The sequence below is a fragment of the Vicia villosa genome, linkage group LG2 (genome assembly GCF_029867415.1).
Source record: "Vicia villosa cultivar HV-30 ecotype Madison, WI linkage group LG2, Vvil1.0, whole genome shotgun sequence".
In the NCBI taxonomy this organism is placed as follows: Eukaryota; Viridiplantae; Streptophyta; class Magnoliopsida; order Fabales; family Fabaceae; genus Vicia; species Vicia villosa.
In genome coordinates, this window is record NC_081181.1 from 98,780,281 (window position 1) to 98,800,928 (window position 20,648).

At 36.4% G+C, this 20,648-nt stretch overlaps 1 protein-coding gene across 1 annotated transcript; it reads left to right on the forward strand.

Annotated features, from left to right (window-relative positions):
- The first annotated feature begins 9,457 nt into the window (after window positions 1–9,457).
- LOC131646506 (uncharacterized) lies at window positions 9,458–17,534 on the forward strand. Its single transcript, XM_058916531.1, has 11 exons — window positions 9,458–9,579; window positions 9,715–9,778; window positions 10,422–10,504; window positions 10,622–10,763; window positions 15,941–16,023; window positions 16,138–16,401; window positions 16,516–16,625; window positions 16,750–16,882; window positions 17,023–17,159; window positions 17,245–17,309; window positions 17,396–17,534. The coding sequence occupies exons 2-10, from the start codon at window positions 9,739–9,741 to the stop codon at window positions 17,291–17,293; spliced, it is 1,041 nt and encodes a 346-aa protein (XP_058772514.1). The 5' UTR covers window positions 9,458–9,579; window positions 9,715–9,738; the 3' UTR covers window positions 17,294–17,309; window positions 17,396–17,534.
- The last annotated feature ends 3,114 nt before the right edge of the window (window positions 17,535–20,648 follow it).

Consider the following 20,648-nt stretch of genomic DNA (forward strand, 5'->3'; position numbering starts at 1 on the left):
TATTAAATGTATTTTTCAAAATATTAGTGAGAATTTGAGATATGTCAAAATATTAGAGATTATAAAAATAATAGGCTTACTAAAAACACCAATGAAAGCGCTTTTTCAGAAAAAGCGCTGCCTTAGGCCTATATATGAAAGCACTTTTTAAGAAAAAGTGCTGCCTCATGCCAATATATGAAAGCGCTTTTTAAGAAAAAGCGCTGCCTTAGGCATACCTACGCCATCGCTTTTGCCTAAACCAAAAGCGCTGCTAAAACCTACAGCAGCGCTTTTAAGAGCTTTTAAAGCCCAAAAAAATGTTGTCGTAAGTCTTTTATGGCATAGTGAATACCAAATCATTTCTAGCCAGAACTTTTCTAAAAACACACTTTTTACCACACCTTCTAGTTACAAGAATGATTATTTTCTAATGTGGAAGATTAGAATATGGTGCAACCACAAAACATACGAAGAATTTTTCTTACCGTTATGATTCTAATGCCTCTGATGCCACTGTCAACTAATAGAGTAACAATAATCTTACACAACTAAAATATAAAGTGAGAGGAAAATTGGACAAATAATATTTATAGACAAAAAGAAAATCAACTGAATAAGAATATAAAACTTTCACTAAGTTGAAAAAATTACAAAACCTAACTTTAAATACAATAAGAGAACAATAACATCGTCTCTTAAAAAAAAAAAGAGAATACTAAACAAACAAAAAAACCTCACAGAAAAACTATATTTTCTCTCTATATTTTTCTGTCTAACTCTAACAAACTTTAATGTTGTTGTTGTATTGCTAGTTGATTTTTTTGGAACTAAACTGATACAAATGCATGAGTATTTATAGATGTAAATTTTGCTTGTTTATTAAATGCTCCAAAGATTGAAGCACTATTACTTTGACAATATGCACTGAAAGAATTTATTCTTAAGATTTGCAACCCAAAAATAAATTAAAATGAATCTATTTTGTTAATAGTACATTATATATACACACGCATTTATACTATGTAAACTTCATTTAACAAATTTCCAAAGTTTGTACACAAACTTGCTTTCTCACTAAAAAGTTCTAAGTATTCCCATTAACATGTAACTAAAAATATTAATTTAAAACCCTCACTACAAAAAACACTCATTTACCTTATTATGCCCAGAAGGTGAAATTCAATTGCTGACATTATTGCAATATCATTCATATAAGAATGAATGTCTGCTCGATAGTCTGAGTAATACTGTCTAAAAACAAGTTTGCGAGCGGAGGTTGGAACAAGGTGGGAGGACGAAGAAGGAGTGTTAGGTTGGCGAATCGATGGGATATTTTGAAGAATGATTCAAGTGGTGCCTCAGGTCAAGTTTCATCGTTCTTCTTCATGGACTTCGGAAATCAGTGGAAGGCGAAAGATCTTTTCTTTGAGTTCAAGGATGTAGGTTTGATTGATGAGATCGTAATTCCTTTCAAGAAATATTGGAGAGGTTTTAGATACGGTTTTGTTAGATTCTTCAACGTAGCGGATGAGAGATTGGTGGAGACTAAGTTGAATAATGTCATGCTGAATGGGAGGAATATAAAGGCCAACTTGTCCAAGTTTAAGAGGAAGCAACCTCCTCCTTACCGATCTTCTGGGAATATTCATGTGGCAGACAAACTTGCACCAAGGATTTTCGCCGGCCGCGATGGGGAGGGGTGTTCTTGACCTTCTTGTTCTTTCGTAGGGCAGGGAGGAAGGACCCCTAGAAGTTTTGTGGATGTCGTTAAGGGTAATCACAAATTCTCCGATCCGGTTGTTGAGGAGGTTAGCAAAGCGTTGTTTTTTAAATCTTCGGAGGAGGAGAGGAAAGGATTGGAGAAGGTTATGGTGGGTGTCTCTGCTGCACCGGGGTTAGCTTATGGTGTGAGTAACAGTCTGGTGGAGGAAGGTATTTTATCTGTTAAAGCTATTCCTCTTGGCCCAAATCTGTGTCTGCTTGAGGAATCTGTTGAAGGTGACCTGAAAGCGTTGTTGGAAGAGGGTGGCGCCTGGAAGGACAAGTGGTTCAAGGAGGTCAGACCTTGGAAGCCGGAGGACGTTGAATGTTATAGGGTGGCGTGGGTCTCTGTCTACGGCATTCCTTGTCACGGTCGCAACAAAAGGTTTTTCGAAGCCCTGTTTTCTGATATTGGAACCATTGCCAGTTTCGAGTTTCTGGAGGCATGGTTCGATAGGCTGGATGTTTTCTCCTTCATGATCTTCACCCAGTGTCCGGAGCCCATTAGAAACAAGATTAAAATGTGTTTGGATGGATGCTGGATGTCGATAATGGTTATTGAAAATCTAATGTTTAGGTCAGTTGGTTCCATGTCCAGTGGTATTGAGTCATCGTCGGAGGGTTCCATGGACGGTTCCCCTGAGACGGTGTTTGGGGAAAGTGACGATGATGGGTTCGAGGAGTCTACGAAGGCCCTCAGTGGCAGAGTAGGAGTAGCCCCAACTTTTACTAGGGTGTGTGATGCTGACAGCACGTTGGGGGACAGGGTCAAAAAGGTTAAAGATTTGGAAAAGGCGGATTTTGGTTATGTTGACAAAGACAACTCTAATTACAATTTCATGTATTTGGAGAAGTCAGCGGGGTCTCATCACAAACCTAGTATTTCAGAGAGTATTTCGGAGTTCGATGATAGGTCTTGTAGCCACGTCGCGTGTTCTTTAGACCCTCAGAGTTGTTGCAATGCAACTGAAGACGTGGCTAACAAGGTGGGACCGGCAGGAGTTGTCTTAGACAACCTTCTGGATTTAAAAAATGGGCCTGGTATTGGGCCTCTCTTATCTTTGAATAAGCCCTTCACGGATAGTCCTGAAAAGGAGGAGCCCATTTGTGAAGCGGTATCTAGTTGTAAACAAACAGATGCTGGCGAAGCGGATAAAGGAGCAGACAAAATTTTCTCCTTCGATGAACAGTGCTCCTTGATGAAGAACTCCAAGAAATCCAGGAAGAAGATTAGGGAGGTTTGGATTTGGGGTCCAAGGTTGAAGATTTCGGTTATTTTATGGACAACAGATTCGCGGCGCTTCAGGTTTCTAACGTTCCCAACCCAGGTTCTAAACCTTTGTTTGCGAAGAAAAATTTCTTGTCTGAAGGAATTCCTCTTTCATATGAATCCCTTTCTAACTCTGATATTTGGAATTGTAATGAGATTTATCAAGGGGGTGGTAGGTAATTTGCCAGAGGGGTTATGGAATTCCATCAATAGGTTGGGAATAACTAATGTGTCTGCTGAGTTTGATCCTGTTAAGAAACTAGAGGAGTTAGAGGTAAGGGATAGGAATAAATGTAATAAGACGAAGGAGACTACTATTATTGTTCCATGATTATGCTTTCATACAATATCAGGGGAGGTGGTAGCAGCGTTAAGAGAAAGAGAGTGGGTTTTCAAGTTCAGATGGGTGGTTCCGGTGTGTGTTTTATTCAAGAATCCAAACTTAAAAATGTTAAGATGGAGGTGATCAAGGATTTATGGGGAAATGACAAGGTGGATTGGTCTTCTTCGGATTCGATAGGAGCATCTGGCGGGTTGATCATTATGTGGAAAAAAGACTTTTTTGACATTCTTTACAATTTTTGCGGTGACGGTTTTTTGGGTATTTGTGTGGTGAAGGAGGGTAGGAGGATATATTTCGTCAATGTCTATGCTTCATACGTGGAATCGGTTAGAAGGAAGACTTGGAAGAAGATCATTGATTTCAAGAGCAGTAATCCTACGGGTTCTTGGTGTGTCGGAGGTGACTTCAATTCTATAACATCAGTGGAGGAAAGAGTAGGGGTTTCTACCAAAGGGCTTACAAAAGATATTGGTTGTTTCAGGAATTTCATTGAGGACATGGAGTTGGTGGACTTGCCCATTATAGGAGGGAAGTTTACGTTGTTTAAAAATAATGGGAAAGCCTTGAGCAGATTAGATAGATTTCTTCTATCTGAGAGTTTTATTGATGATTGGCAAGTGGCGAGTCTGTTTATTGGTGGTAGAGACATTTCCGATCACGCCCCCATTTGGATTAACAATAACTCGAAAGAGTGGGGTCCAAAAGCTTTCAAATTTAATAACGCGTGGCTTAAACACAAAGATTTCCACAGGTTCGTTTGTGACGAATGGAGTTTGATAAAGTTGAAAGGGAGGGGAGATTTTTGCTTTGTGGAGAAGTTGAAAATCCTTAAAAAGAGGCTTTCGTGGTGGAATCTAACCGTGTTTGGGTGGTTAAACCTCAACATCAACAACGCCATCGATGACATGGCTTTTTTAGATAACGAATTTGTTAATTTTGCAGGTAAAGTCCCGGAGGAGGTGGTGAAAAAGAGAGCTAAGGCGGCGAAATCTTTTTGGGATCTCATCTTTAAGAAGGAAGGTCTTCTTAGACTTAAATCTAGACAAACTTGGCTCATGGAGGGAGATCGGAATTCTAGTTTCTTTCACAATTCTCTAAGAACTAGGAAAGGAGGTAATTCACTTTGTTCTCTTGTTTTTCAAAAGGGTAGAGTGGAGGAGGTGAAGGATGTCAAAGACTACATTCATGATCACTTCAATGAATTCTTCAAAGAAGATGTGGAGAGTAGACCGGTCCCTAATCTTCTTGGTTGGAAATCCTTAGGGATATCAGAGAGTGAGTGGTTGGAAAAGCCGTTCTTGGAAGAGGAGGTAAAGGAGGCGATTTGGTCTTATGGAGGTGATAAGAGTCCGGGGGCGGATGGCTTTACGTTGGATTTTTTCAAGAGCTTTTGGGATATTCTCAAGGGGGACATTTTGAAGTTTTGCTCCGACTTTCATGATAGAGGTATGCTTGTGAAATCTATTACCTCTTCTTTCTTAGTCCTTATTCCTAAAAACAAAAATCCGCAAAGCTTAACCGAATATCAGCCTATTTGTTTGGTGGGGAGTCTATACAAAATCTTAGCGAAGTTGTTGGCTAATAGACTTAAAGTGGTTATCGGCAATTTGGTATCTTTGAATCAAAATCCGCTTTTGTTCCGGGGAGGAATATGTTGGATGGGGTCAATGAAGTGATCGATTGGGCGAAAAGATTTAAGGTAAAGTGTCTTATGCTTAAGGTGGACTTTGAGAAGGCCTACGATTCCATCTCTTGGAATTATGTTTGTTTCGTTATGAGGAGTATGGGGTTCGGGGAGGTTTGGTTGAAGTGGATGGAGATGTGTGTGTTTTCTAGTTTCATGTCCATTTTGGTCAATGGTAGTCCTACAAGGGATTTTAGGGTTCATAAAGGATTACGCCAAGGGGATCCTCTTTCTCCGTTCATTTTTGTTTTGGCTATGGAAGGTTTAACTTTGTTGGTTTCTGTAACATCCCGAAAATTCTTATTTAATTAATTTAATCAAGTTTTAAATTAATTATGGGAAATTAACATTTTGTTGAATTATGGGGAAAAATAATGAAATGTTAAGTCATTGGGCCATGCGGTGGAATTAGTAAAGTGGAGGTGTAATTGTGTAAGAGCCCATTTCTAATTTTATGTTTTTCATAAAATAAAGGAAAACAAGAAGAGAAGGGAAAAATTAGAACGTGAAAACCAAAAGCTGTGAGAAGAGGAACTGAAGAGCGTGAAGGAGAGCCAAAGAGGAAGAGGAACCAATTCAAGAATTTGGCTAAGGTAAGGGGGGATTCTTCTCATTAACCTCTATTATGGGTTGTATAAATGATTCGATGGAATTTGTATGTTAGGATTTCGAATTGGATTATATGTCGGGTTTGGGGTTTTGGGGTTTATAGAACCTTGATTCAATTTAGGTTGTGAATGATGATTGGTGATGAATAATGATGTTAAACATGATTAGAAGTATGTGTAAACGTGCAATTTATGTCGTATGTGTGGTTTAGTTTTCTGAAATTCGTACTGGTATGATTTGAGAGCAATTGGGAAGGATAGAATGTTGTTTTCTGCAGGTTGGGGTTTCTGAAATCACCGGTTCGCGCCGCGTGCACAGGGTGGCGCCGCGAACAGGTGGGCAGAATGTCAGGATGTTTTGATACGCACAGGTCGCGCCGCGTACCTGTGTTGGCGCTGCGAAGGCGTAACTTTTTCCTCGCTTCGCGCCGCGTGTAGATGTTGGCGCCGCGAAGGCTTAACTTTTTCCTCGCTTCGCGCCGCGTGTGGATGTTGGCGCCGCGTGCTGTGCTGTTTGGGATTTTTGTTAAAGTTTAACGATGTATAACTTTTTAACTGTTAGTCTGTTTGATGTGCCGTTTCGAACATAGTGAGGCTAATTCAGTGATATATGCAATAAAATAGTGTTTGGGTTGTGACTCGAATTTAATTTAAACACTTGATTTAATTGGTTGTGGTGGCTTATATTGTTATTGCATTGGTTGATGATTATGATTGTTCAGTTGTTTGGTGTTGATGATTAGCATGCGGTATGTGATGCATGCATTTCATAATCATATTGTGGGCTGTATCCCTTATGGTGGTGGAACAGCGGTAGCTAATTCCCATTGTATGGAATTGGTGAGAGAAGTAGCCGAATCTTTATGGTGGTGGATCGGTGAGATGGGTTATCCCATGTTTGGTACCACATGCATTTAGTTGCATTGCATTAGGTTGTTGTGTATAATTGTAACATGAATGGAAGTTGTCCAATGTTATAATTTGTGTGTATTTTAGTATGAATGACTGTAATTGACGAATGTTACTATATTATCTGAATATAATTGATTTGGGTGAATAATGTATGGATGAAGTTGTATTGTTTATATACCTATAACATTTGTTAATGCGAATGAAACTCACCCTTACTGTTGTTATTTTTCAGATTGAGGAGTAGCTTGTGTACTTGGTGAGGATTAGCTCGTCAAGTAGTTCGTTAGAGTCAGTTGGGTCTGTGTCATGCTCTGGTCGTGTAACACCGGGAACGTTATTTTAGAATTGGCTGATAGACTTCTGTTTTGTTTATGGTTTATGGTTGAATTACGAGTCTTCGACTCCAGATGTTTGATTATTCAGTTGTTAAGAATATTCCGCTGTGTTAACATGCTACCTGAATAGTTTTTGGTTTATCGTTCCTTTATGGCATGACATGAATATTGTTTATTTTGTTGGCGTTGTAATACTCTTCTTCATGTTTTACTCTGATTTTAATGTTAATTTCCGCGGGGTTTAGAAGGGTGTTACAGTTTCGAGGTTGGTGGAATTAGGAGAGTTCAAGCCTTTCAAGTATGGAGATAGTGGTAGGATTGATATCCTTCAATTTTCCGACGATACCATTATCATAGGGGAGCCTTCCTTTGATAATTTATGGAATTTGAAGGTCTTATTGAGAGGATTCGAGCTTGTTTCGGGGCTGAAGATCAACTTCGCGAAAAGTAATGTGTGCGGTTTGAATATTGGCGACTGTTTTATGAATACAGCTACCACCTTTCTTTCGTGCTTAAAAAGTGACATCCCGTTCTTGTTCCTTAGTATTATGGTAGGGGCGAATCATAGGAGGAAGAGTTCTTGGGTGAGAGTTTTGAATAATTTGAGAAGTAGGCTTTCTATGTGGAAAGGGAAAAACATCTCCATCGGGGGAAGAGTGACTCTTCTCAATTCGCTGCTCAATGCTATACCATCTTTTACTTTATCTTTTTACAAGGCTCCGGGTATGGTGATTAAAGAGATTCGTAGCATCTTTAGCAATTTTCTTTGGTGTGGTAATGTGAAGAATAAATGTGTGCATTGGGTGGATTGACATACGGTTTGCAAATCGAAAGAGAAAGGAGGTTTAGGGGTGAGAGATGTGGAGGAGGTGAATAAAGCCTTACTTCTCAAATGGAAATGGAGGATCCTCACGGAAGACAAAGCTTTATGGCATGACTTCTTGGCAATGAGATACGGTGTTCCGAAAGTGAAGATGATGGTCAATGGGGGGTGGGCTATTGGAGCTAAGGACTCTCTTTGGTGGAGGGATGTCATTAGCATCGATTCCTTGGATAATTTGGGAGGAGGAGGTATGATGGGGTGTGTGCACAGTAGCGTTAGTTCTGGAAATAACGTGTCTTTCTGGTTTTGCTCTTGGACAGGTTTTAACACTACTCTAGCTACCCAGTTCCCAGCTATCTTCGCTGCAGCCGCTAATCCTCTGCATTCGGTGGCAGATCTGGTTGGCTGGGAGGAATCCTCTCATGTTTGGCTCGTGGACAGAATGGTTATTTCTGAGTTTTTGACTCCCAGTATCGTGGACAACAACGATATTGTGGGGAAATGGCAGTTGTTTTTGGACACCATCAGTTCGGTCAGGTTGATAAAGGATGGGAAAGACAGTTTTTCGTGGATGCCTAACGTTGAAGGATTCTCGGTTGCAAGTGTAGCCAAATTAATGGAGACAAACAAAGAGGTTGCCTGGTCTCCCCCTATTTTGAGCAATCTGAAGGTGATTTGGAAAGAGTTCATCCCTAGTAAAGTTCAAATATTTATGTGGAGATTGTGTATTAATAGAATCCCAACTAAAGATGCCTTGAGTAGAAGAGGAATCCTTGACGCCTTCGTTAATTTTTGTTGTGAGTTTTGCAAGTCTCCCTTGGAATCCCCGTCTCACATATTCCTCTCGTGTTCGGTTTCTTCGTCAATTTGGAGGCGTATTTACACGTGGTTGGACGTTGATATTCCTTTTTCGTTTGTAGAATTTTTGGACTTTGGCGGATATCAAGAGAAGGTGAAAAAAGACAACAATAGGAGGAAGATTAATTCGATTTGGATCGCTACGGTTTGGAGCCTTTGGATCATGAGAAATGCCATGACTTTTGATAAGGTTGAGTATAGTTTTGATAAGGTGTGTTTTAATGTGATGTTTCATTCTTGGAGTTGGTTGAGGTCTTCTAATCCGCTCCGGTCATGTAGTTTTTATGAATGGTACAAAGTTCCTTTGAATTGTTTTAATTCCGCTTAGTTCGTTCTGTTTGTAAGGGTTGCACCCCTAGTACGAGTTCTTATAATCAATTGCTTATTAAAAAAAAATTCCAAAATTTATTTCATTTATAGTTGATGTTCTAGCTAAAGTTGTCAATGATATTACTTCAAAGTCCTTTGGAAAAATAGAGGTTGAGCCTTAACCATAAAAAAAATATAATTTAATATTGTATATTTTTTACTTTAACATTGGTTATATACTATTTTTTTTTTTTTATATTTTGCTTTCTTAGCATAGAACACTAATAAAGTTCATCCAAAATATAACTCTAGACTACTCCGTGTGGATAAGCTTAATGGTTTGATTTAAGGCAAATTCAGGTCACATGTGCAATGGATATATACACTATATTATTGGTAATATTTTTTGTGAAAAAAATAATAATTCATTACTATATATACGATTATTTTATTTGTTTTGATTATAAAATTAATATATTTTTTGGTAAATTTACATTTGTCAAAAAAACTATTGTAGAAATTTTTTTATAAAATTCAAATTTTATTGGGGAACATTCTAGAGAGAGATAGCATGTCTATCTAATGTCAATAAAACTCATAAAATTAGAGAAATTAGGGTTACAAACATTTTTTCTTTGAAAGTTCATTTTTGTGAGAGTAAAATTCCTCTCTCAATTCTTAAGGGTGTCAAGAGGTATTGCTTGATTTAATCTTAATAGCATATTTCTTTTAATTAATTTTGTAGATTTATTGTTTGGCTACTTCTTCATCTTCTAACTTTCAAAATAATCCATTTGATTTTTGTGATTTTTGGATGGAATTTGCTTAGGGATTTGAAAAGTTTCACTTCAAGATGGAGGACAATGATAGTACTCAAAAGTTTTCCATCACAGGTAAATACGTAATTTGTTTCATTCAACATATATAATATTTATGTCTGATTCATACAATTTTATTAAATTTATAGTTTATGAATTTCGTTACTTGTTTTAAGATTTCATAATTTTAATTTGTTGGCATGGTTCTTATTTTCAATTAAACAGTGAATATTTGTCCTAAAAATTAAATTAAAATTTTATTGATTTGATTTGATTTTTTATCATGGGATGATAAATAAAATAGAGAAATCAAATGAAATATGGAATGATCGATATTGATCTATTGTATTAGATCATCGTATCATTAAATTTTTTAATCAAAATAAAAGAATTTGTTTTGGATAATTTCCACACAACAAATCTAAATTTTGATGAACAATAAAACTCATTTTGTCTTATAAAGTTCTTACTTTAGTTAATCACACAGAATCACTATCTTGATGTAAGTTTATTCATCTAAATTCACCAAATCTAAAATTATAATTAAAATATTGAAAAATTTATGTAGTTGCTACATTCTATTAAGTCAAGTTGAAATAATTTAATTTCTCGACTTTTTTACTTAGTATTCTATAAATACTACTATATTTATATATAATTAATTATTCTAATTTATAAAATTAATTCTTCTAATTTATAAATTTGATTTAATTCGTAGATGAAGATGGTTCTGTTTCAATTGGAGTTGGCCAAGACATTCGTCCAAGTGAAAAAATTAAAGACATTGATAGAGAAATAAAGGTTAAATCTAAGCTATACATAAATATTTAGTGTGCTCGCAAGAAATCTTTAGTATAATAATTTCAAATTATTTATAAGAAATCTTATATTTTTATGCTTTTTTTTTTGTGTGTTCAGATTTCAAAAGAAATTAATCCAAATGAGTATGCTATAGTTAAAGGAAAGAAGAATTCAAATGATGTCAATTCAAACGAGTACGACATAACTGAAGAAGAAAAGAATTTTAAAGAAGTCAATCTAAACTTAAGGAAGATGGAAGGTAGTTGCTACAGTTTATTAAGCCGTGTTGAAATAATTTGATTTCTCGACTTCTTTTTATTTTGTATTCTATAAATATTACTATCTCTTTCAAATTATATGAATTATGTGAGATATTGGATCGAACTATAGTATGGTCGAATGGTAGTTTCTTGGTTCGACAAGATTAAGCATGAAGTCGAAGGTTGTTCACATGCTTGTGTCAAAGATGCTAGGGTTGTTAGCATGTTAAATTAGGTTTTAGTGTTTAAACCCTAATTTGTTAAGTTAGCTTGTTTATTAAGTTGGCTTGTATAATGAGTCTGGTGGAAAAAGCCCATTAGTTAGTATGTTAGGTTTTATTATAGCATACTAGTCTCTTATCATTGTACGCAACAAATCCTAATTTAGGGCGAGAGAGGTTATTTGTTATTCTTGTAATCTTGTTTTCTAAGAGAAAGTAAAAGAATAGCAGTTATAACCAATTCTTGTGTTCTTCTTCTTCTTCCTTATTCTTTATTCTTCCCTTGTTTTATACTTTGTTATTGGCATTGGATTCACAACAAATTAGTGCGGTGAGCGTGGAGAATATGCCTTTAATAAAGTATGAGATTGAAAAGTTCACAGGAGTGAATGATTTCGGTTTGTGGCGCTTGAATATGAAATCCCTACTGGTTCAGCAGGGTTGCTTGGAGGCGTTGAAGGGAGAGACAGCCATGAATGCTGAATTAACGGCAGCGGAGAAGACGATTATGATCGAGAAAGCACACAACGCAATTTTGTTGAGCCTTGGTGATAAGGTTCTCCGGCAGGTATCAAAGGAGACGACGGCATCAGGGTTATGGGTGAAACTTGAAAGTTTGTACATGACCAAATCGCTGGTAAATCGACTCTACCTGAAGCAAGCTTGGTATTCATTCAAGATGATTTAAGACAAAGTGTTGGCTGAGCAGTTGGATATGTTCAACAAGCTGATTCTTGATCTTGAAAATATTATTATGAAGATCGATGATGAAGATCAAGGGTTGTTACTATTATGCGCTTTGCCTCAATCACATGCTCACTTCAAAGAAACTCTCTTGTATGGAAGGGAGTCCCTGACCTTTGAAGAAGTTTAATCAGCCCTGTATTCTAAGGACTTGAACGAACGAAAGGAGCATAAATCTTCGACTGTTGGTGAAGGTTTGGCTGTCAAGGGAAATTCTTTTGAAAGGATCGCAAGTTTGACAATAAGAAGGGCAAAAGCCAGTCGAAGTCTTATAGCGGCGAAGCATCAGGCAGTCGATGCTATCATTGCAAGAAGGAGGGTCACACAAGAAAGGTGTGCCCTGAACGCCTGAAAGATCATGGAGGTAAAGATAATGGTAATGCAGCCATTGTTCAAGATGATTTCGAATCATCTGATGTCCTTATGGTTTCGAGCAATGACTCTAGGAAGGACTGGATTATGGATTCAGGTGGCACTTGGCACATGACTCCAAACAAAGATTTGTTCGAGGAATTATGTGATCAAGATGGTGGATCAGTACTGCTGGGAAACAATAAAGCTTACAAGATTGCAGGTGTTGGATCTGTGAGAATCAAGCTCCATGATGAGTCAATAAAGTTGTTAACTGAAGTCAGGTATGTTCTTGATTTGAAGAGAAATCAGCTTTCTCTTGGTGAATTCGGCAAGAAAAGATATGTTTTCCAAGGAGAGAAAAGTATTCTAAGAGTCATGAAGGGGTCGAAGGAAGTCATGAGAGGCGTGAAGAAACAAGGCTTGTATACCCTTGAGGCTAAAGTTGTAAGTGGTTCGACAAATGTTGCATCCACGAAACCATTGTCGAAGACAGAAATCTGGCACATGAGATTGGGCCATGTCAGTGAAAGGGGTCTAGTCGAATTAGGGAAACAAAATCTACTTGGTGGAGACAAAGTCGAAAAGCTGAAGTTTTGTGAACCCAGTGTACTTGGAAAATCTTGCAGAGTGAAGTTCAACAAAGACAAACAAAGAACACATGGATCCCTTGATTACATCCATGCTCATCTTTGGGGGCCTGCAAGGTTTCCATCACATTCAGGAGCAAGATATTTTCTATCCATAGTTGATGATTATTCCAGGAAGTTATGGGTATTCATCCAGAAAACTAAGGATGAAACTTTTGAGAATTTCAAAATTTGGAAGACTCTGGTCGAAAATCATACTGGCAGGAAGGTCAAGAGGTTAAGAACCAATAATGGCCTTGAATTTTACAATGAGGCGTTCGACAATTTTTATAGTGCCTCTGGTATTGCAACGCATAAAACTACTGCAGGTACTCCACAACAAAATAGTTTGGTTGAAAGGTTTAATCGAACTATTTTGGAGAGAGTCAGATGCATGTTGACTAGTGCTGGATTAAAGAAGGTGTTTTGGGCTGAGGCTGTTTCGACAACAACATATCTGATAAACAGATGTCCTCCAATAGCGTTAGATATTAAGACACCTGAAGAAGTTTGGTCGGGACATCCACCAGATCTCGACAAACTGAGAGTTTTTGGCTGCGTAGCCTATGCTCACATTATAGAAGACAAGGTCGAACCTAGAGCTCTTAAATGCATGTTCTTGGGATACCCTGAAGGAGTCAAAGCTTATAGGCTATGATGCCTAGAACTAGGTCACAGGAGGTGTATCACCAGTCGAGATGTAGTTTTCAATGAAGCTGAGATGGCTTTCAAGAAAACCGGTGATGATGATGGTCGGAGTGCAGAAGAGTTGGAACATAAAGAGATTTCTGTTGAGGTGGAGCAGGTTGATTCTGAATTGCATATTCTAGATGAAGTCGAAGAAGAAGCAGAAGATGTTGAGGAAGTTGAGGAAACTATCGATGACTACCTATTGTCGAGAGATAGGTCGAGAAGAGTCATCAAGCCACCTCAGAGACTTGGGTATGCATATCTTATAGCTTATGCCTTAATCTCTGCAAGTGAGGTTCTAGACAAAGAACCTAGAGATTATAAGGAAGTTATGAGGATTCGAAATAAGACTGAATGGCTGAAGGCCATGAATGATGAGATGAAATCTCTTCATGTTAATCACACTTGGGAACTGATCAAGAAACCTGCTGGGGCAAGGTTAGTCAAATGTAAATGGATTTTTGAAGTTAAGGAAGAAATTGAAGGAGTAACGTCGAAAAGATACAAAGCAAGGTTAGTTGCAAGGGTTTCACTCAGAAAGAAGGTGTCGACTTCAATGATGTGTTTTCTCCTATTGTGAAGCATAGGTCCATTCGAATGTTGCTTGCCATGGTGGCACAGTTCGACCTAGAATTTGATTAGATGGATGTGAAGACTGCTTCCTTGTATGGTGATCTAGATGAAACGATCCTGATGAGGCAACCTGAAGGGTATGTCGATAAGGGGAAGGAAGATTGTGTGTGCAAGCTAGAGAGATCTTTATACGGGCTGACACAATCTCCTCGACAGTGGAATAGGAGATTCGACAAGTTCATGGCCCGCATAAGTTTCATTAGAAGTCAGTTCGACCACTATGCTTAATTCAGATTTTGACCTGGTAATTCATTTGTTATTTTGTTCCTTTATGTGGATGATATTCTCATAACAAGCAACAACATCAAAGTTGTAAAGAGGGTGAAGGCTGAACTTAATAAGTAGTTTGATATGAAGGATCTGGGAGCTGCTTCCAGGATTCTTGGAATTGACATTCAAAGAGATAGAAAGAAGTCGAAGTTATGCTTATCTCAAGAGGCATATCTACGAAATATTCTTGAAAGGTTTGGTATGTCAAATTCGAAGCCAGTTGTCACTCCGACAAACCCTCAATTCAAGCTAAGTATTTATCAGTGTCCCAGTACTGATGTCGAAAGAGCCTATATGAACAGAATCCCATATTCTAATATAGCTGGTTCATTGATGTATGCTATGGTATGTACTAGACCTGACATAGCATATGCAGTAAGTCTTGTAAGCAAGTACATGGCGAATCCTGGAAAGGCTCACTGGAAAACATTGAAGTGGATTTTAAGGTACATAAATGGGTCTCTAAACAGAGTCCTAATTTATGGTGGAACCTTGGGTGAAAATAGTAAAGCTGTAATCAAAGGATATGTCGACTCTGATTATGCAGGTTGTATGGATTCCAGAAAATCTATTTCTGGATATGTCTTCACCATGTTTGGCACAACAATTAGTTGGAAAGCAACACTTCAGAAGGTTGTTGCTCTATCAACCACTGAAGCGGAGTATATTTCCCTAACTGAAGTTGTGAAAGAAGCATTGTGGCTTGAAGGTTTTGCTAACGAGCTGAAACTTCAAGGTAAAGGTATCACTGTTAAATGTGATAGTCAAAGTGCAATACACATGTCGAAGAACTCGGCCTATCATGAGCGAACTAAGCACATTGATGTGAGGCTGCATTTCGTCAGAGGAGTAATCCAGCATGGAGAAGTCCAAGTCCTGAAGGTTTCGACTGAGGACAATGCTGCTGATATGATCACAAAGACATTGTCAAGTTGCAAGTTTTTCCACTGTATGCAGTTGATAAAGCCGCATGAAGAAAGCTAGTTTGTTCTCTTGACGTTGTAGAGTTAGGTCCAAGGTGGAGATTAGTGAGATATTGGATCGAACTCTAGTATGATCGAAAGGTAGCTTCTTGGTTCGACAAGATTAAGCATAAAGTCAAAGGTTGTTCACATGCTTGTGTCGAAGATGCTAGGGTTGTTAGCATGTTAAATTAGGTTTTAGTGTTTAAACCTAATTTGTTAAGTTAGCTTGTTTATTAAGTTGGTTTGTGTAATGGGCCTGGTGGAGAAAGCCCATTAGTTAGTATGTTAGGTTTTATTATAGCATACTAGTCTCTCATCATTGTACGCAGCAAATCCTAATTTAGGGTGAGAGAGGTTAATTGTTATTCTTGTAAACTTGTAATCTTGTTTTCTAAGAGAAAGTAAAAGAATAGCAGTTATAACCAATTCTTGTGTTCTTCTTCTTCCTTGTTCTTTATTCTTCCCTTATTTTATACTTTGTTATTGGCATTGGATTCACAACAAACTAACTTAAGGTTATCATTTGTTAAAAATGTATTATTTATGATTAATGTATGAGTGTGTATATATACAAACTCATACATTCAATTATACGAAGTGACTTAAGGTTATCATTTGGTGTATATCTATATATAATTAATTCTTCAATTTATAAATTTGATTTAATTCGTAGATGAAGATGGTTTTGTTTCAATTGGAGTTGGCCAAGATATTACTCCAAGTGAAAAAACCAAAGACATTGATAGAAAAATAAAGGTTAGGTCTAAGCTATACACAAATATTTAATGTGCTAGCAAGAAATCTTTAGTATAATAATTTCAAATTATTTGTAAGAAATCTTATATTTTTATGCCTTTTTTGTGTGTTCAGATTTCAAAAGAAATTAACCCAAATGAGTATGCTATAGCTGAAGAAAAGAAGAATCCAAACGAAGTCAATTCAAACGAGTACAACTTAACAAAAGAAGAAAAGAATTTAAAAGAAGTCAATATAAAGGGGTATGACATCGATAAAGAAAAGAAGGCTATGATAGAGCCTAGCAAATTTATAGGGCGCAACATCTACAAAGAATTTGAAGGAGTTAAATCTTTTGGAACTGTTACCACCTACATGACTTTCGCCAAATTGTTTGAAGTATGATCTCTTAACCTTGCTACAGTATCATCATTTCTAACTTTATTTCATATGATATTTTACTAATTATATATTATCTCATTATTAATTAACATTAATTATTTGTATATTTAGGTTGTATACAAAAATGATAATCGCATGGAGTATTTGGATCATGATGATATTTTGAACCATTTGGTAAAAAAGGATAAGACATACGAGATTCAACTAGTAGAATCCTCCAGGTATAGTAAAATATATAAGCATATCCATCCATAGATATTGGATGCATACCTATTTATCCATAATAGTATTTTTTAAATATATCATTATTTATATTAATTTATGATGAAATATGTATGATTGTAGCAATAAAACTGAAATGGAAGAAGTTAGAGATGGATCCACTTCTAAAAGGAAGATGGAAGATAGTTCAATAAATAAGGGTAAAAGCTCAAGCAAGAAGGAAAAAATATCAAGTTCATACTATGCTCAGAATTTTGTATGTCATTGCATCCTTTTGATTTCAATTATATATATATATTTATTTTCAACTTTGATTTAACATAAAACTAGTATCCTTTTGAATTTAAATTTTGATGATAAGTGTTACCTATTTTTTTTGTTGCATGAAACATTAAGAGAGAAAATGAATACGAAGAAGAAATCTATGAGCCTTACCATTTCACAAGACATATATGCAAAGAATATATAATCCGATTGCAGATTTTGCGCAGTATGGAAAAATATGAGTATTTTTTGCCAACACCAAGTACAAGGTATAATCAAAATACATTAATATAAATTGATTAATTCAACATGTTTAAAGTTGATTTTTTTATTAATTATGTACAATTGATGCAGTGATTCAAATGATGACACTGGAGAAGCATCAGCTTCTGAAACCAAATAAAGAACTGCATATAGTAGTAAGTAGAAACATGACATGATAACCTATTGTATAAATTTTCTTAAGAAAATTGTTTTAAAGTAGTTTTTGTTGTGTATATTTTAGGACCAAAAGTATGAAGAGAAATGTCCACCAAAGGAGAATATAGTTAGCTTTGAGAAAAGCCCTTGAATTTCAAAAACTACTTTATGATATTTGCAAAACTACCGTATTTTCAAAATGATTATAGAAGTGTGTTAAACTTGTTGTTAGCTGATTACTTTTCAATGGATATATAAAACTTGGATTGGTTTATATGCTTGCCTGTGGTATTATTTGTAAGTTTCATAATACACAATTATTCAAATCTATCAAGTTTATTAGTTGCTAGTGGCATGATTACGAAATTGAAGTTAATAGCAAAGTAAATTGATTAATATCCAAGGAAAAGTATATATATTTTAAAACCTTTAGGCTTTGTTTGGGAGTTTGGAGGGGAGGAGAAGGGATGGCTTCAGAAAATGATTTTTAAAAAATATAGGAAAAATGATTTTGTATAGAATGATAAAAGAGTGTTTATCATTACTATATTTTTATTTTTCACAATACTATAACAACATAAAAGATATTTGAGAAATTTATGTAAGCCCTCCAAAACCCTCATTCCATATAAATTTTGAGTTTCCTCAAATTATGGGTTTTTTGGTTTTATAAATTAAAGTAAACCCTTAAAAACTCTTCCAACCAAAATCCTTCAATTCATTTCATTCAATCCTTCTATTTTTTCTGCGCCCTTCCTTCAAAACTCTCAAATACACCCTAAGAGAAAGCTCGTTTTTCCTTCATTTTCTTACTTCAAAACAAGAAAATTAAGAAAGGATAGAGAGTGGAGAAGAGCGAGGGGGTAGGGGGTCAAGGAAAGGAAGTAGAAGGAGTGAGTTGTCAAGTATTGCATGTTCAAGAATTCGAATTGTTGGAGAAGAAGAATAAAATTTGCAAGGCTTGGATAATCACCTTCATCATCTAAAATCCTACTAAATCATAATTCTTATCAAAGAGGTAGGGTTCTCTTAAGTTAAGATTTGGGGCTTATATCATCCTAGGTCTTGGGATGAAAGTAAATTCATGTCTTGTTTGCTCCTTTGAATGATTTTATGTGTTGGTTATTTTATGATCATTAATATACATGTGTGAAATAATGCATTCTTTAATTTTTTTTTATGTTTTCCAGTGCTTTCCTAATGATTGTGTATGATCACATTGAGTTGTGGCTGGATAAAATTCCGCTTATGTAGGTAAAAGTATCAAAAGAGTCAAAAGAGAATTATGGGCATGTTTAGGACCGTAAAGCCCATTACGGGCTAGCCGTAACCAACCCGTGTTTTTGTATGGGAATGATTTCCCTAAGTTAAAAAATGAAAATGCAGAACATATGAGACTTGGAGCCCTTACGGGTCGTATATCCATTTACAACCTACCTGTAATGATATAGGATATTTGTATGTGGAAGGTATTTGGGAGTGATTACGGGCCCTAATTCCCATTACTGCCAGACCCTAATCACCCTTGATTTCTTGGTTTACTCCATTTTATAACCCTAGTTGGTCATGATGACATATTCTATGATGTTATGCTTCGTGACTATGCCTTGTTGCTATTCTTTGATGTTAGAAGTATGTGAATATCATGAAATTACTTAGGGCATGTGCAAATGATAATTAAACCATGGATACTATAAAGTGTGTGTGGTTGTTAACAACTAATGGAAAACAATTGGACTGTGTGAGAAACCCTAGTGAGACTTCTTGGATGCAGAGTTGTGTTCTAATTTTGTAAGTATCGATAATGTTGATTTCAAAAGAAATCAAGTGTAACGTGTATGATGAATGTTGAGACTCATGGAGCATGTTATGAATGTAGTTATGATTAGGAGAGTTATCTAGGTAAAGGGGGTAGGTCACACTGTAAAACCCGCCTTAGTGGAAAGGTTTAGCAGAAAGTCCCCAATTCCATAAAAATAGATTTAGAAATAAGGAGTACTACTGGGCAATGGACTATTTGTGAAGTTAACCACCTCTTGAGTTCTACATGGCTCGTGTAGAGATTGTATCAACATTCACATATGAAGGATAGAAAAACACTTAGAAAGGGGGGGTTTGAATAAGTGTAGCTTTAAAAACTTGACAGATAAAAATAAATTGCATAGTTATTTTTATCCTGGTTCGTTGTTAACTAAACTACTCCAGTCCACCCCCGCAGAGATGATTTACCTCAACTGAGGATTTAATCCACTAATCGCACGGATTACAATGGTTTTCCACTTAGTCAGCAACTAAGTCTTCCAGAGTCTTCTGATCACACACTGATCACTCCAGGAACAACTGCTTAGATACCCTCTAAGACTTTTCTAGAGTATTCTGATCCACACGATCACTCTAGTTACAACCTGCTTAGATAACCTCTAAGACTTCCTAGAGTATACTGGTCCACACGATCACTCTAGTTCCTTACAACTTAATGTAATCAATTCTAAGAGTATTACAATTGCTTCTTAAAAGCTATAATCACAAACTGTGATATTTCTCTTAACGTTTAAGCTTAATCTCACTAAAATATTACAACAGCAATGTAGTGAGCTTTGATGAAGATGAAGATTCTGAGCTTTGATTTGAACAGCGTTTCAGCAAGTTGATATTCACAGAATAGGTGTAGAATTCGTTAACCTTGCTTCTCATCAGAACTTCATATTTATAGGCGTTGGAGAAGATGACCGTTGAGTGCATTTAATGCTTTGCGTGTTCCGTACAGCATCGCATTTAATGTTATACGCTTTTGTCAACTACCTCGAGCCTTGTTCACGCTGTGTCTACTGACGTAGCCTTTAATAGCTTTTAACGTTCCTTTTGTCAGTCAGCGTAGCCTGCCACTTGTACTTCCTTCTGATCTGATGTTTGTGAATACAACGTTTGAATATCATCAGAGTCAAACAGCTTGGTGCATAGCATCTTCTGATCTTCTGACCTTGAAGTGCTTCTGAGCGTGATACCATCAGAACTTCAGTGCTTCTGATCTCATGTTCTTCTGATGCTTCCATAGACCCATGTTCTGATTCTGCTTCGACCATCTTCTAATGTCTTGCCAGACCATGTTCTGATGTTGCATGCTGAACCCTTGAGACAAAGCTTCTGAGCGCTGAATTATGCATACTCTTTATATATTTCCTGAAAAGGAAATTGTATTGGATTAGAGTACCATATTATCTTAAGCAAAATTCATATTATTGTTATCATCAAAACTAAGATAATTGATCAGAACAAATCTTGTTCTAACAATCTCCCCCTTTTTGATGATGACAAAAACATATATAAATGATATGAAT

What these genes read in the sequence shown, in the direction of transcription:
- LOC131646506 (XM_058916531.1), top strand. Translation starts at nt 9,739, where the DNA reads ATGGAGGACAATGATAGTACTCAAAAGTTTTCCATCACAG. An exon ending in ACATTGATAGAGAAATAAAG is followed by an intron (nt 10,505 to 10,621) that starts GTTAAATCTAAG and finishes TTGTGTGTTCAG; the next exon opens with ATTTCAAAAGAAATTAATCC. An exon ending in CATACTATGCTCAGAATTTT is followed by an intron (nt 16,883 to 17,022) that starts GTATGTCATTGC and finishes TGAAACATTAAG; the next exon opens with AGAGAAAATGAATACGAAGA.